This window comes from Clupea harengus, chromosome 17, assembly GCF_900700415.2.
Source record: "Clupea harengus chromosome 17, Ch_v2.0.2, whole genome shotgun sequence".
NCBI classification, from domain to species: Eukaryota; Metazoa; Chordata; class Actinopteri; order Clupeiformes; family Clupeidae; genus Clupea; species Clupea harengus.
In genome coordinates this window covers 7,352,938-7,369,221 of record NC_045168.1, presented here as the reverse complement: position 1 = coordinate 7,369,221, position 16,284 = coordinate 7,352,938, and the positions used below count along the sequence as shown (strand labels likewise).

Below are 16,284 nucleotides of genomic sequence, written 5' to 3'. Positions count from 1 at the left end.
ATTTGTTTGCCTGTATGTGTATATGTACGCACATTTTACTCATTGAGATGAGATCACTGGGGCGAACAGTGAGTGATGTGTGTGTGTGTGTGTGTGTGTGTGTGTGTGTGTGTGTGTGTGTGTGTGTGTGTGTGTGTGTGTGTGTGTGTGTGTGTGTGTGTGTGTGTGTGTGTGTGTGTGTGTGTGCGCGCGCGTATCTGTGTACAGTTGTATGCAAGCATTATCTCCTTCGGGGCATCTATCCCTCACCGCCTCACTGCTCAGGCACCGAGATAGACGCCCGACCCTGTTCTGGTGGGGTCCTTTTGCAGGCTTCCATCTCTATCAGTGAGCAGCCATGCTGAACAGTGAACACCCCCTGTCCTGCTCTCCCCTCCTCTGCCTTTTGGCCTTTTGGGTCACGTCCATCATGCCAGACACACACACACTCACACACACACACAACCATCTGCAATGCAATCTCAGGATTCACTATCTCTAATTTATACAATGCATTATGGATCACCTCCCTGATCAGATTAAATTTTAACTTTGTTTTTTTTTTCATGTCTGTGTGCGAATCTCGGCCTGGAGTCAGTGATGTGTGTTTGATGGTGCTGCCACCCAGAGGGCACGGGTGGTATTCACTCAAATTTATGACGGGAGGTAAGGTGGAAGATGGGTTTAAGATGAGGTTAAATATACAAAGATATACAGCCCATGAACAATAAAAGTAAAACACAAACAGTGAAAAAAAACACATGAATGGCAAGACTAAATGTGTATGTTCTTTTTATACACAGAGAAAACATTTTTACTTTCAGTGTGTGTGTGTGTGTGTGTGTGTGTGTGCATACACATGTTTGTTTGAGTGTGTGTAAATGTGTGGAATTATGCCATTGACCTCGCTCTGCCCCTTGTGACAGCAGGGGTGTGAGTCACAGGGGTCAAAGGTCACGAGCAGCAGCGTCCTGCACTCCAGCAGACCCCCGGGCAGTGAACGGCACACAAACAGACTGCAAACACAGCTAAAAGGTCACTTCCTATATTAAGTTGCCAATCTTTCTGAGGTGCCATCTATAGAGGAGGAGGCTGGGTACACACAAAATATTTGGAATCAAAATGTCAGAGTGGTGATGTGAAGTTTACATAAACACAATGCGTGACTTGGGGGTTGGCTGGGGTCATGGATTGAGTCAGTACTGATTAAAAACTCCATTTTGAACACGCCTTTGTGATAAACTGTGGTAGTAGCAAAGGAGAGGGGGAAAACATGGAATTCTGGCAACTTAATATAGAATGTCACACTACTTCTACTAACACTACAGTTACCAGAACACAAATTGAGCATGGAGTGATAATTGGAAAAAAATGTAATTAAATTAATATCATAACCAAAACCAAGTGTAACAAACCAAAGAGGTAAAATGGTAAAGCATTGATTAACACTGACAAATGATGAAAACTACTGGCCATGCACAGAAAAGCAAACACATTAAATTGACCTATTTTTCATCATTTAGAAATGTTAACTTTCCACAGATGGCAAAATGGTTTGGTGCTGTCTGATATATGCAGAAGTGTTTTTTTTTTCAGCAAGTCCTTTCCTCATGCCCAATTTGTACACAGTTCTACCGCACACTACACCCTGTAAGTGTGCAAGTGTGCACAAGGTGACCCACTCGAGGAGAAGCCATACTATGTGGGTCAGGCAAGAGAGACAAAGGCTTGTGCAAACGTATGAAAACTCAGGCTTACTTCTGTCAGGTTCTGGACGCTCTTGTTTTGGGAGAGAAGAAGCAGATGTGATGGTTAGCGCTAGCTTTAGCATTAGCGACAGCATTAGCCGTAGCATGAGCATTAGTGGCAGTATTAGCCATAGCATTGGTGTTAGCAGTGATAATAGCCGTTTGTCTGCTGCCCGCTAAATGAGCTGTTAGAACCCGCATATGGTTCGCACCTCTCTTCTTTCTTTCGTCCCCCTGTTAATGATCTCCGTGACAACCCATGCCAGGGCTCTGACTGTATCACAGCCCGGCAGTGAGCCAAACCATGGAAACCGTCATGATTGACATCAGGACGATGAAGCAGCTATCAATCAGTTGCTTGTGCTAGCGAGCCGTGGCAGGTCGTTAATCTCTACAACTGTAGCTACGGAACACACACTTCATACCCTCTGTCCTGCTGCTTGAAGGTGAACTCTACCCTCTGCATTTGCTTAACAGGGAAATTATGAACCATTATGCAGTAAGACTCCCATATAGTTAATAAACTACAACCGGCAGACAGTGCAACACTAAAAACCTTTGTTGGAGTTCAGAGGCAAATATTCATGAAACTGCCATTTAAAGACCACTGAACTGTATAAAAACTGAGAATGGTTCCAAACAAAAGGAAACTGAGTAAATGCTTTGTTTTGGGAAGTGACTGGATGCATTCAGATGTTCTTGGCCAGATGTTGTGCTTGGGTTCAGCTGCTAAACAGAGACATCAGCAAATGATCTGATTCTGCCTTAATCTGGAAAAGCCTTATTTTATAAATGTGCTATTTATTTCATATGACGTGCCTAATCTCACTCACATACAACCCAAATACACACACTCACTCACTCACTCACTCACTCACAGACACAGAAAACATGATGTTCTTTTACTGAAATAGCCATCCAGCAGATGAAACTCCCAAAAAGGCAGCACACACACACACACACACACACACACACACACACACAGACTGTACTCATTTATGGAGGGAGGTGGAATAACATGATGCATCACCGCACCCCCCCACTCATATTGACAGGCCATCACAGCATCCTGCTCACCACCACAGCAGCATCATCTGCCGTCATTTAATCCCAGCCTTCTGATCTCCCTCCCATTCAATCATACAAGCACACACACACACACACACACACACACACACACACACACACACACACACAGACACACACACACACACACACACACACATACGTGGGCAAGCAGCACTCAGGGCATGCAACAGCTCCCTCGCCCAGAGTTCTCGTGCAACCCAATCAGGCCTGCTAACGACCCTGCTGACCCTCACCCCCAGATTACAGAGGTTCCTGTTTCATGATTACCGCTAGCAGACTGAAATCCCAATGTGCCTTTTTTGGTTTGTTTTGCAGTAAGCTCTCAAACCTTTTAAAATCCCCAACAAAAAAAGACAGGACTGCTACAAACTGCCACTGATCTGGTCTAGTGATTTCAGGTCATATATGGACACAAGTAGTTTTATTCAACACAAAAACATTATTGCAACAAATGCGTGTCTAATAATATCCCTCTATCTAATAAGCAGTCAGGCGGCTGCCATCCACTTGAAGCCAAAATGGGACATAACTCGTGAGCCTAAATCTGTTTTTGTTTCCCCCCACAAATCCTGCGGCACACTGCCACAGACAGGTTAGAGTATTCCCTAAAAGAAACACGTGGAGACAAGAAAGGCCAAGCCCAGCTGGGAAGGAGTATAGAGCATCACCTTACCTGTGTGACCTTGTCTGTGACGTTGTGTGTGCGGTCGATGAGCTTGCAGGGCGCGATGATGTCCATCTCCCCCGAGGGCAGAGCACCGAGGGGGTCGGCCTTGAAGTCCACGAAGTTGAGCGTGATCTGCGGGATCTTGCTGATGGTGCGGTAGCGCATGAGGTCAGAGTCCGAGGTAGAGTTCAGAATGTTGGACTTGTTGTTGACCGCACCTGTCAGCAACGGAAAAAACAAGCAGTTACACACCTGGTTCTCTTAAGACAGGTAGAAGTTTGTCTGCTGCCCACTAAATGAGCTGTTAGAACCCGCATATGGTTTGCACCTCTCTTCTTTCTTTTGTCCCCCTGTTTATGATCTCTGTGGATGTTCAGGATGCTGGACTTTTTATTGACTGCACCCTGTCAGATGTACTGTCAGTTACACAGCTGGATCCTCTCCTGTTGATGTTTTGGCCACACTTGTTGTGGTTTACTACTATTATACTGTTATCAAGCTATCATCATTTACAGCTGGGTATTCAACACAATAATGTCTACTACAGTTTAAACTAGTGTTAGGGGTGAATGTCATCATTTACACCTGGGTTAAACTAGGTTTAAACTAGGGTTAGGGTACTAGTTAAAAACGGTTTAAAGGTCATTGGTCAAGGTGTCTAAATTGTGTTGATCATCAACTGTGTTGTGTTGATTGTGGTGATGCAGTAGGCTGGTTGGTTGAAGTGGACATAAGTAAATACTATGACGTGGGCTGATTGGTGGGAACAGACATTAGTAAATGGGATTCTGTGACCTGGTTTGTTAGGACAGACATTAGTAAATGGGATTCTGTGACCTGGTTGGTTAGGACAGACATCAGTAAATGGGATTCTGTGACCTGGTTGGTTAGGACAGACATCAGTAAATGGGATTCTATGACCTGGTTGGTTAGGACAGACATCAGTAAATGGGATCCTGTGACCTGGTTGGTTAGGACAGACATCAGTAAATGGGATTCTGTGACGTGGTTGGCTACTGAGGGTCACCTGTGCTGCTGCTGCCTGCACGGGTGCGGTACTTCCTGTCCCATTCAGGCCGCATGGCCTCGATGTCGTCGACAGAGGATGCGCGCCGCATGCTGTAGAAGCTCTCGCGCGAGCGGCTGTTCGTCAGGCTGCAGTTGGACGTGGACGCGTCCAGGTTAAGCTGGTGCTGTTGTTGCCGTGGTGACGACTGGTCCTGCGGGGGTGGCGTGGAGGCTGAGTCTCTGCTCAGCAGCGTCCGCTGGTCCTCGGGCCACAGGGACGGTGAAGGTCGCGACCTCTCCGGGACGGGTAGGAGTTCACCCAAAGCCACAGATTCGCGGCTGGTGCGGCGCCGGGGCGGGGTGCTTGGGGGGTGGCGGGGGCCGTGACCGGACTCTGGGTCTTCCTGGAGAGACTGCTTACTGTTACTGAGAGAACGCAGCACGGGCAGACGCAGCCGGATACCACGCGGCCGACCTTACAGGAGCAGAGAGCGAGACAAAGTCATGAGAGACAGAGAGGAACACAGTCATGAAAGACCAGAGAGAGGAAGACAGTGTTCAGTGAAAGAGAATAGAATGGGAAATAGAAACAATTCGTCCTCAATAGTCTGAATAGAATAACATGCTATATGAAAGACAGTTAATTTTTCATAGCCTTTAAAAAACACTGCCACTCCTATACCTTAGTTTTGTAAGTATCATTATACTTCAGAGCAAATATAAACTGAATGTAGATGTGTAACCTTTCAGAGACTGTAATGAGTGTGTGAGAGGGAAGAAACTTGTTTTTGAAAGAGCCAAGCACCTGCACTTGCGCTGCATGTACTAGTCGTGTTGTGTGTTCATTAAACAGAAGATAAACTCCATTAGTTGTGAAAAAGAGGGGCTGTGTACGCCAAGGTATGGTGAGCCTGTCTTTGTCTGTTTGTACGTTCTAGTTGAAAGCCAAGGTATGGTTAGCCTGTCTGTGTCTGTTTGTACGTACTAGTTAAATGCCAAGGTATGGTTAGCCTGTCTATGTCTGTTTGCACGTACTAGTTGAACGCCAGGGTACGGGTAGCTTGTGGTTGTGGTCCAGATTGGGGTTCTGCTTGTCGTCCATGACCTCAAAGTTGAGGATGAACATAATCACGACCCCATCTTCATTCTTCACGGGCACCACGTCCACCAGGCACAGGAAACACCCTCCTGAAACAGAGAGGCGATAGCAATGTTATTCCCACTAGCAATCAACTGGTCTTAAACAAGAAAATAACATATTTGGCCAGTAAATGTTACAGGCCACCATTTGATCTGAGCAAGCAAACCAGTCAAGACAGGAATAAATATGAAAATAAATAACCGCCACTGAGCAAGAACAATAGCTGAGGGATGCTTAATTCAGGCAATCTGTTGGACACCTTAGGATTTGAGCTTGTCGCACTGTGAAGAGAAAGGGCACAGCAGCAGGCGACATAAAGCCCCAACACTAACACCCAGAGTGATAAAATAAAGCCCCAACACTAACACCCAGAGTGATAAAATAAACATGTCCTATGCCAAAACAACCAGAAAAATCAGAATGCCTCCTAGCCTGGCACTAAAGACAGGGTTGGCACAGCGTGATGCAACCAAGCTGTCATCCACCAGTAACGCGGCTGCAGATAACGACTAGAAGCGTCTTAAACAACCTGACATGCAGAATTCAATCTGTCATATTCAGATGCATGATGTGAAATATTTATCGCATGCTACGGAATAATCTGTTGCACTGAAAAACGGTGGTAGTTCTTGATAAAACAATGCATGTAAGATTTTATAGCAAAGTAGCACAATTTGCATTTGCATCACCTGCAGAAGATGATTTTATAACAGTATTAATTTACAAGCTTTATAATTTGGTTGTTTATTTTCAGCACAGCCTGCATCAGTACACAGATTGTAAAAATCAGGCTTCCCAAATCCGATCAACCAGACATCAATCAATTACAATCAATCCCCTACATCAGATCAACACATCAACATCATCTCCACCTCATTCGCTTCCCTTTGAGAATTTTCACTTTCTTCCCTTTCTCTGACCCTCTACATCTCGTTTCTCCTCTTTCTTCTCTTTCTCTGACTCTCTCCACCTCCTTTCTTCTCTTTCTTTGACTCTGTCCATCTCCTTTCTCCTCTTTCTTCCCTTTCTCTGACTGTCCATCTCCATCACCATCTCCATCTCCTGTGCTCTGCTCTGTTCTTTGTCTCCTACCTGTTGGATGTGTGGAGGTCAGTGACGGCACTGTGCAGGTAACTGACTCTGCCGGCTGAACTCACAGATGGCTTTGGATTGTCAACTGTAACATCTCCCGCCATCAAAGGCGTATCAGATCACAACAGCAACACAGCACAGCATAGAGCAGTGTAGAGCAGGGCAGTGCAGTGTAGGGAGGGGTGGGGAGGGGAGGGGAGGCGTGGACAACGGATTGCACCAGTACATAATCCCAGTGGTGGGCGCGGCGACACACAGATTACAGGTCTTCTTACTCCATCTGGCTAAGAATGACGGTGTACGTGTGTGTGCGTTGGTGTTTATGTGTGTGCCTGTGTGTGTTTGTGTGTGTGTGTGTGTGTGTGTGTTTATCTGTGTGTGGGAAAGAAAGAACAAAAGAAAGAAAGAAAGAAAGAAAGAAAGGTGCCTTTATAGGCCTGTGTTTTAAGGACACTGATTTGTGTTTATACAGAGTATAACAAAATATAACCAAATATTGAGAACAGTAGCACTGTACCCTGAATATTCTATGGACTGAAACACAACCATGCTGTTTGGAGACCAGAGGAAAACTAACTGCAAGAACCTCAAAACATGTCTGTCTTTCTCTCTGTGCTCTTCTCTTTCATTCTCTCTCATTCTCTCTCTGTCTATATACTGTATATAAAAATATATCTATATATAAAAAATAGATATAAATAAATAGATATATATTTATATCACTCTCTCATTCTCTCTTTCTCTCTCTATCCCTCCCTCTCCCCCCTCTCTATCCCTCTCTCTCTCTCTCTCTCTCATACTGTACAGATTAAAAATGAACAGGGAAGCGGATTTGACTCCAATTCATTACGTTTTCTTTTTTTCCCCACTCCACTTAAAAAGACTAATCCAGCGTAAAATACAGGAAGCACTGTCAATCCCATATAAATCTCAAGTAATTTCGTATATTCAGGGACATTTGCAGAAGCAGAGTCACATGTCCTGTTTTCCCTTCCTTGTCTGGAACTCTGGGGCCCAGCCTCGGGTCCTGAAGGAACATCAAGGCCCATTCCAATGGCACCATCAGAGGACATATTAAAACAACAGCAGTTTAAGGGGTTATGGTTCTGTCACATCAGGAGGTTAAGGGACTGTGGGTCTTTATTTAAGTAAACTTTATTTATATTTTGTTTTGCAGAAGGTGTAATTTCCCTGTGAGTTTATTTTCCCAGAGATTACTCTTGCAAGACTTTCACATACTTCCTGTTCAATGATCAAATTATCATATTTTTCCAAACCTGGACAATCAAGTTGCTACAATAACTGACAAAATAAATAAATCCACGAGTAACTTCCATAAATAGTTATGATTTGACTCTGTTTGACTTTGTTTAGGCGTGTGGTCTACTAGGCAGCCTGATAGCAACTTTTGATTTCTGAGACCCAGCTTGGTTGATAGACATACACACACACACACACACACACACACACACACACACACACACACACACACACCCCTCCTCTTCCACATAGGCCTATTGTTGGATTATGTCTTCTGGGTGAACTGAAGATGCTGTCGGAGTAATAATGGAAGTAGAGAAGAGAGATTACCCAGGCCAATCTTACTGAGGCTTAGGTAGCCTGAAGTGGATTTGGGAACGGTAAACACAGATCTGAACGCGCGGACGTGACCCGCTCCTAGCTTCCCGTCATTAAAGCGCTCCCGGCTCGGATAAAGACTTGGCGGCTAGGTAATCCTTGCGGGAAACAAATGGATTGAGGAAGCCGGTTTAGACCTGGGCCTCCCTCTGACTCCTGTACTTAATGTGTATTACTCACTTCCATGCACACACACATGCACACACACATGCACACACACATACACATGCACACACACTCACACACACACACACACACACCCAGTGCTCACAGACCTCACATAGAGCCTGACATTCCAATTCAGTCCGTTAACCAATATATTTCCAATATTACCCAATGTATACTTTCAATGCGAAGGTCATTTCATGTTCACAGCTCTTGGTTTGTCATTAATTACCTTATAGTTGCCATGTAGAGGATGGATTGGGAGGGCATTGTTACCCACTATGGTCTGATATGATTACTGGTTTTCCACCTAGGGAGCTGAATACACACATTTGAAGCTCCATATTTGAAGCTGGATCTGTTGCTGAAACCAGAAGGATATTGCTGTTCATTGGTAGGAGAGCAAATGTGGAGCTAAGCTAGCCTTTTGTGGACATGACTGTCCACCCTCTCAGGAGATTTGAGCTACACTCAGATGAAGATATTTGTGGAAGATAAAAGACTAATACTAAGAAGAATATTAAAGAAAAATATGAAGTACCACTTTTTGACATTGGACTGAAATAGTGTTTTATAATTTAATGCGTGCTACTTCAGGGTTGGGTAGTCTGCTTCCTGTTATAAAACATGTGGCATGATGGGAGGAGCTACCCTGAGGGAGTATCATCATCCCCATCGGCATCACCATCATCATCATCATCATCCCCATCGTTATCGTCATCATCATCATCATCATCATCATCATCAGACAAGTCCTCATTCACCAGGTCCCTATAAGTTGAGTCCACACAAGCTGGTCATGTCAGTGCTATGCACTGACTGTGTTCATCTCTACAGCCTACAGACGCAATACTATGTAAGAATATGGAAAGTGAATACAGCACAGAGGAGACAGATGACACTGTCCAGTAACGTAGATTGAAATCTGTTATAATGCACATAGCTCAGGCTCATGCACATGCCCATGTTTCAGAAACTACAGTCACCTGTATGCACACTGCCATCTTGTGGATTCCTCTGGCATCACATACAACAGAGTTGCTTGCAACTTCCCAAGGAGGTCTCTACCTCAAATTCCAAACAAGTGTTTGTTGTTTGTTGTTTGTTTTATACATGATGTTTATAAGGCAGGGGACAAGAGAAAGAAAGAAGAAGGAGAAACCGAAGAGTGAGAGTAGTCTTATGAGCTCACACTGACTCAATAACTTTTCCAAATAATTTCAGTATATCATGTTGCCCTTAACGCCAGCGAGCAGCACAGCACAGCGCCCTGTGTCCTGGGCTGTAACTCTCCGACAGGCTGTAAACGACTCTGCCTCTCTCTCTCTCCCCCCTCCTTCTCTCTTTCTCTCTCTCTCCCCCTCTCTCTTTCTCTCTCTCCCCCTCCTTCTCTCTTTCTCTCTCTCTCCCCCTCTCTCTTTTTCTCTCTCATTTTCTCCCTCTCCTGCTGATTCACACAATTTCCTCAAGTTAATCATGAGACCGCAAGACCTACAGAATCCTTGTCACGCCCGAGACCTTTGGAGAGAGCGATGGCTAATAACTATGGAGACACACACACACACACACACACACACACACACACACACACACACACATACACACACACGCACACACACACACACTCCTTTATTACAGCCATCCATCTCTGTGGCGTCCCCTTGGTCTCACTGAGTTGTGGGTGATGTGATGTGTTTTGGGAACAGTTGTGCCATGTCGCCATTCTCCAAGGTAACAAAGATCATTCAGGCCCCTAACAAAACCTCTGGACAAGAAGGATATGAGGATGTGTCAGACTGGAGAGCTGTTTACGGCAGTGTTATGGCAGATTGACTTGGACCAGGATATAGTGTGAGTGTGAGTGTGTGTATGTGTATGTGTATGTGTGTGTGTGTGTGTGTGTGTGTGTGTGTGTGTGTGTGTGTGTGTGTGAGTGTGAGTGTGAGTGTGAGTGTGTGTGTGTGTGTGTGTGTGTGTGTGAGTGTGTGTGTGTGTGTGTGTGTGTGTGTGAGTGTGAGTGTGTGTGTGTGTGTGTGTGTGTGTGCGCGCGCGCACGCGTGTGTGTGTGTGTGTGTGTGTGCGTGCGTGTGTGTGGACAAACACCACACTTTAGCCCTCAAAGCAAGAAGCAGTGTCTGAGGATAAGTATCTGTACATCATGTAAAATTTCGTCTGAGGGATGCTGATACCAAAACAACAATAACAGTAACAAAAACCTTGTTTTTGAGACTTGTTTTTGTTTGTTTGGATGACTCACACAAATACTGTTTGTTTGGATAAGTCCCACAAATACTGTTTGTTTGGATGAGTCACACAAATACTGTTTGTTTGGATGAGTCACACAAATACTGTTTGGTTTTGCGGTCTCATTTAGATGGATTTCCCATCCCTTTCTTGGGTGTATGATAAAGCAAAACGATCAAAGATAATGACAACAGAATGTCTCCCATAAGTCATTTCATGCTGGTCAGGACTGAGTTTGGGTCTAATATGGACCCAAGTTCTAATCACTGACATCAGCTCTACTCATGTTGTTTAACTCACCAGTATGCTGGATACAGCAAATACCTAATGTCTGATGTATCTATATCTATATGTATGATATCTATGTCTACTCACATACTTACTCTCTCTTTCACAGACACACACAGACACACATGCATACGCACACGCACATGCACACGCACACTTAGTCTGTAATTTTATAATACACTTTATGCAAAACTGTAAACCCTTTTAGATAATGCCTAGCTCACAAACTGCATGTGATGTGGTTGAAGGCTTCTTTTTTTCTAGCACAGATGTTTCTTCAACTGCCTTTTTTATTGTTTGAGGAGAAAAAAAAAGAACTTTTCTCCTTATTTTAGTGATAGTGTGTTCAGAATACCCACCCATACTTTAAACATTTGTGCGTGCATGTGTGTTTAAAAAAGGTATGACATAACTTAATTGCAATGCTATGCCTTGCACACAGAAAAAGTCACAAGTGTTTCGTGTGCTCATTCAAAAGATGGTTTGTGTGTACTGTATTGATGCAAAAACATTTTTTTTTTCTTTTGCAAGAGATGTATATGTTTTGCTAGTTTGGTGAAAGGTTTTGTGGTAATTGTGTAGGCTTTAGCAAAAATAGCCAACAGCTTTGCAGATAGTGCCTAAGCAATGTAAATTGTAGCTGCAGGCTTTGACCACAAGATGGCAGCGATGGTCCACCCTCCAGAATGCCGTAAGGGAAGCACTGAGATGAGCTGCGCTGAGGTGGGTGATACAGTAACATCTTAGATCCCATTCAACTGCTGCCTCTGGCCTGGGTTAAGGCCTGATCCCACAGAGGCTCTGCCTGTGCGACTATTTGGCATTACACAGAATCCTCTCCTCTCCTAGAGAGCACGGTGGGTTTGTGCCTTTCCGTGACGGCTGCTCTAGCTGGTGTGGGGGTTTGGAGCCGCAGAGCTGAGGGGCAGAGGGTGAGGAGGTGCCCAATGCCACGGTGTGTGTCATGGTGATGCGGGCACAAGCTGTGCCAACTGCTGCATGAGGAGGAGAGGGGTGAGGAGGTGGGATGGGAGGGGAGTGGAGGGGAGGAGAGGGAGGTGGGGTACAAATTTGGGTACCAGCTGCCTAGCGGACAGGAGTGTGGCTGCATGCCAGTCAGCAATAGACACAGACACACACACACACACGAGCACATAAACATGCATGTGAATATACGCACATAAACCACATACACACACACACATACACACACATACACACAGACAGAAACACACACACACAAATTATATATATTGATGACCCCCCGCGCCCTTCTCCACATACATACAGACACCTCGTAGGGTTGGGAGGAGACCCTGTGCCAGGGGGAGGATAGAGAGCCCTGGTGAGGCTTACTGTCGTCACACACACACACACTCACACACACACGCACACACACACTCGCACGCACGCGCGCATGCACACGCACACGCACACGCACACGCACACATACTACACACACTACACACACTACACCCACACACTCTGAAAGTAAAGTATTTCTTCATTAGAAGTTGGCAGTGAACAAAGGGCAGGCTTTTAACAGACCTGGCATTTATCAGCAGGAAGGATTTCACATGGATGCAGCAGGTTGCTCTGAAAAAACTCTTTGATTAGTGTTAGAGTCAGGAGCACACACTAACGCACAGACACACACACACACACACACACACACACACACACACACACACACACACACACACACACACACACACACACACACACACACACACACGCGCACATGCACACGCGCACGCACGCACGCACGCACACACACACACACACACACACACACAGACACACACACACACACACGCACATACAGACACACGCACACACACACACGCGCACACACGCACGCACACACTGACACTGTCTCTCACACATACGCAACTACTCAAATTTACACACGTACTCCCAGACACACCCACTCAAATACACGGACAGACATGCACACACTCTCTCTCTCTCTCTCTCTCTCTCTCTCTCTCTCTCTGGCTCTCTCTCACTTCCATGCACACACACACACACTCACACACACACACACACACACGCACACACACACACACACTCACTCATGACTAGATGCTGAAACTGATTGATAACACGGAGAGGCTCACCCTGGCTTTGCTCATCCATAAAGGACCATTTCTTCTTCCCTTCTCTCTATCTACCCATCTTACTCTTTCTCTCCTTTCATTTCTTCTCTCTATCACTTTCTTTCTTTCCCCCTTCCTCTCTCTCTTTATCTTTCCCTCTCTCTGTCTCCCTCCATCTCTCTCTCTCTTTCGCAGTAATGGCTTTGATGGGGAGCGTCTCTCCATCAAGGGCATGTTCACCCTGCATTAGTGTGTGTGTGTGTGTGAGTGTGTGTGAGTGTGTGTGAGTGTGAGTGTGAGTGTGAGTGTGAGTGTGATTGTGTGTGTGTGTGTGTGTGTGTGTGTGTGTGTGTGTGTGTGTGTGTGTGTGTGTGTGCGTGCGTGTGTGTGTGTGTGTGTGTGTGTGCAGTCAGTCTTGAGGATGGCTCGGGGTGCGGGGGGGTTCTATCGACCCTGCCAGACCAGAGAGCCATCGATCGGAGGAGATCACCCTCTTCTCTCACGGAGAACTCGACTCGACTCGTCTCTCCTCCATGCCTGGCTTAGTCAAGCCTCTCTGAACTCACCTTCACAAGGAGGGGAGCTCAGAAAACACACACACACATGCATTCTCTCTCTCTCTGGGCTGACTGGGCTGACTACTGTAAATGAAGGCATATTTACACAAGCTAATACATATGATGAGGAAATTCACGTAATTCTGTCTGCTAAACATCCAGATCTATCAGATGCACATATGCACACACACACACACACACACACACACACACACACACACACACACACACACACACACACACACACACACACACACACTAACACGCACTAACATGCACACACACACACACACACACACACACACACACACACACACACACACACACACACACACACACACACACACACATAGACTTGTCTTTGGCGGAGATCTCAGTTACATATGGCTTACAGATCGATGGCTTGGCCATCATATTGGTTGTGTTGATGACTTGTCACTTGTGTGCTGGCTTGAGTGTCAGATTCCCCATATCGCTCTAATCACCATCACATTGAGATTACATGTCCGTGCCAGATTGCGTGTCAATCAAGTGAGCAAGTGGCTACGGCAAGCCTCAAAGGTCATTAGAGATGTACACATGCCCACACATGCATACTCATGGTAACACACACACACACACACACACACACACACACACACACACACACACACACACACAAACACACAGAGAAAAGTTTCTAAGGAGGCCATATATTTATACACAATTTAACAGCACTTTGTTTTTAACTGCATATTAGGCTTCAACATAATATGATTACAGACCATTTGATGGACTGGAAAAAGAATGACAATTGCATCATAACAACAAAAAAATATATATAATATATATTTCACCTCCTCAATTTGCCCAGTACACATATAGCCACCTTGATGCAATATATACATCAGGCCTGGAGCGAGCGTCAGTGCAGAACTTGTGAGGTGTCCACCTCCATATGGGTCTCCAACCACCCATCTCCACCCAGTTATCCTCCACCGCGGATTGGCTAATTGAAGTTCCTTCTAAGGCCCGGCATCAGTCAGAGGGCTCAGTGTGTGTGTGTGTGTGTGTGTGTTATAACCTGACCCTTCTATTAGGCCCAGGGTGGCAGTAAGCCAAGAGAAACAGAGTTTGAGCAGAGGCCCATTAGCAGAGGCTGCTGTAAGCGCTGGGCACAGCTGTCATACGCGAGCGGATAAATGGCCGTGTTTGTGTCAGGGCCATGCAGGCATAAGGCCAGGTCATTTTCAGCCAAATGAGACGATTCAACTGCTTTTTTCAAACCCCTCATTTGGACTTTTAACTTCAACAAGACAGGGCACTTCAGCATGTTGGGGAAGTACTCCATGCTGAGCCATGGGGCACTAATGACGGGGGCTGGGGGGGGGGGGGGGGGTTGTCATGTAGGCCCGGGTAAAGTGCTGTCATTTTTTACAAAGGGGCCATTTTTTACTAATGGAGCTCTTTGCATGGGTTCAGCTCAAGGGTTGTCAATTTCATGTCAATTAAAAGTGTTAAATCAATCACAATAAGTAGGTTACGCAGTCATCCACAGACACAACCATAACACAGGGAACAAGGGGCAAACCACGGCTGTGTGTGTGTGTGTGTGTGTGTGTGTGTGTGTGTGTGTGTGTGTGTGTGTGTGTGTGTGTGTGTGTGTGTGTGTGGAGAGAGTGCTGAAACGCTAATGACAAGGCACAAGTCTGCATTACTGATCATAGTGTGGACTTCTGTGTCGATTCTCTTATTTAAAGAGCATTAATGTGCATTAGGGTGCATTGGCCTATATGATGTACAACAGAAGATGATTTTAGGAGGCCAATTTTGGTGCTCCACTGCAGTAAGAGGTCTATTTATTGTAGCTCATGGGCACGACTAAGGATCACAATCTGCTCCCCACCAACATCCGCCCTGAAGCATAAACTCACACACACGCGCACACACACACACACACACACACACACCACACACACACACACACACACACCACACACACACACACACACACACACACACACTCACACACACACACACACACACACACACACACACACACACACATACACACACACACACACACACACACACACACACATACACACACAAACACACACACACATCCAATATGTCCCTGTCGCCTTTGTGCTTGTTCCTGAGGGGTTCAGGATCTGGACTCTGTAAAGTGCCTTGAGACAATTTTATTGTTTTGACACTATATAAATACAATTTTATTTAATTGAATAGAATCCACACAAACAACACACACACACACACACAGAGACTCACACATACACACACACACGCACACACGCACCACTACCAAGGTTACTCCAGTAATGTAGTGTGTGCAAACTGTCAGAAAGCACCTCCCACTTTTGTCTCTCTCTCTTCTCTCCTCTCTCTTTTTCTTTCGTTCTTCCCTCACCTCTCTCATCTCCTCTCTTCTCCTGTCTTCCCTCTCTCCTTTTGTCCTCTGAGTGAGAGTTGCTGTCAGCGTTAGGATGAACTCTGAGAGGTAGTCATGACGACCCCAGCCATGTTTGTGTTGTGCATAGTGACAGTGAAGCATTCTACTTTTCATGGA

At 45.5% G+C, this 16,284-nt stretch overlaps 1 protein-coding gene across 1 annotated transcript in view; it reads right to left on the bottom strand.

Moving 5' to 3' along the window:
• Positions 1 to 3,205: 3,205 nt before the first annotated feature.
• The window catches only part of LOC122133664 (potassium voltage-gated channel subfamily H member 2-like), a 113,874-nt gene continuing 100,795 nt past the window's right edge, over positions 3,206 to 16,284 (bottom strand). Inside the window, exons 3-5 of the mRNA XM_042710317.1 lie at positions 5,527 to 5,679; positions 4,511 to 4,966; positions 3,206 to 3,701 (exon numbers count right to left, since the gene is read on the bottom strand). Coding sequence (XP_042566251.1) covers positions 3,481 to 3,701; positions 4,511 to 4,966; positions 5,527 to 5,679 — 830 coding nt within the window. The 3' untranslated portion in view covers positions 3,206 to 3,480. The remainder of the gene's footprint in view (positions 3,702 to 4,510; positions 4,967 to 5,526; positions 5,680 to 16,284) is intronic.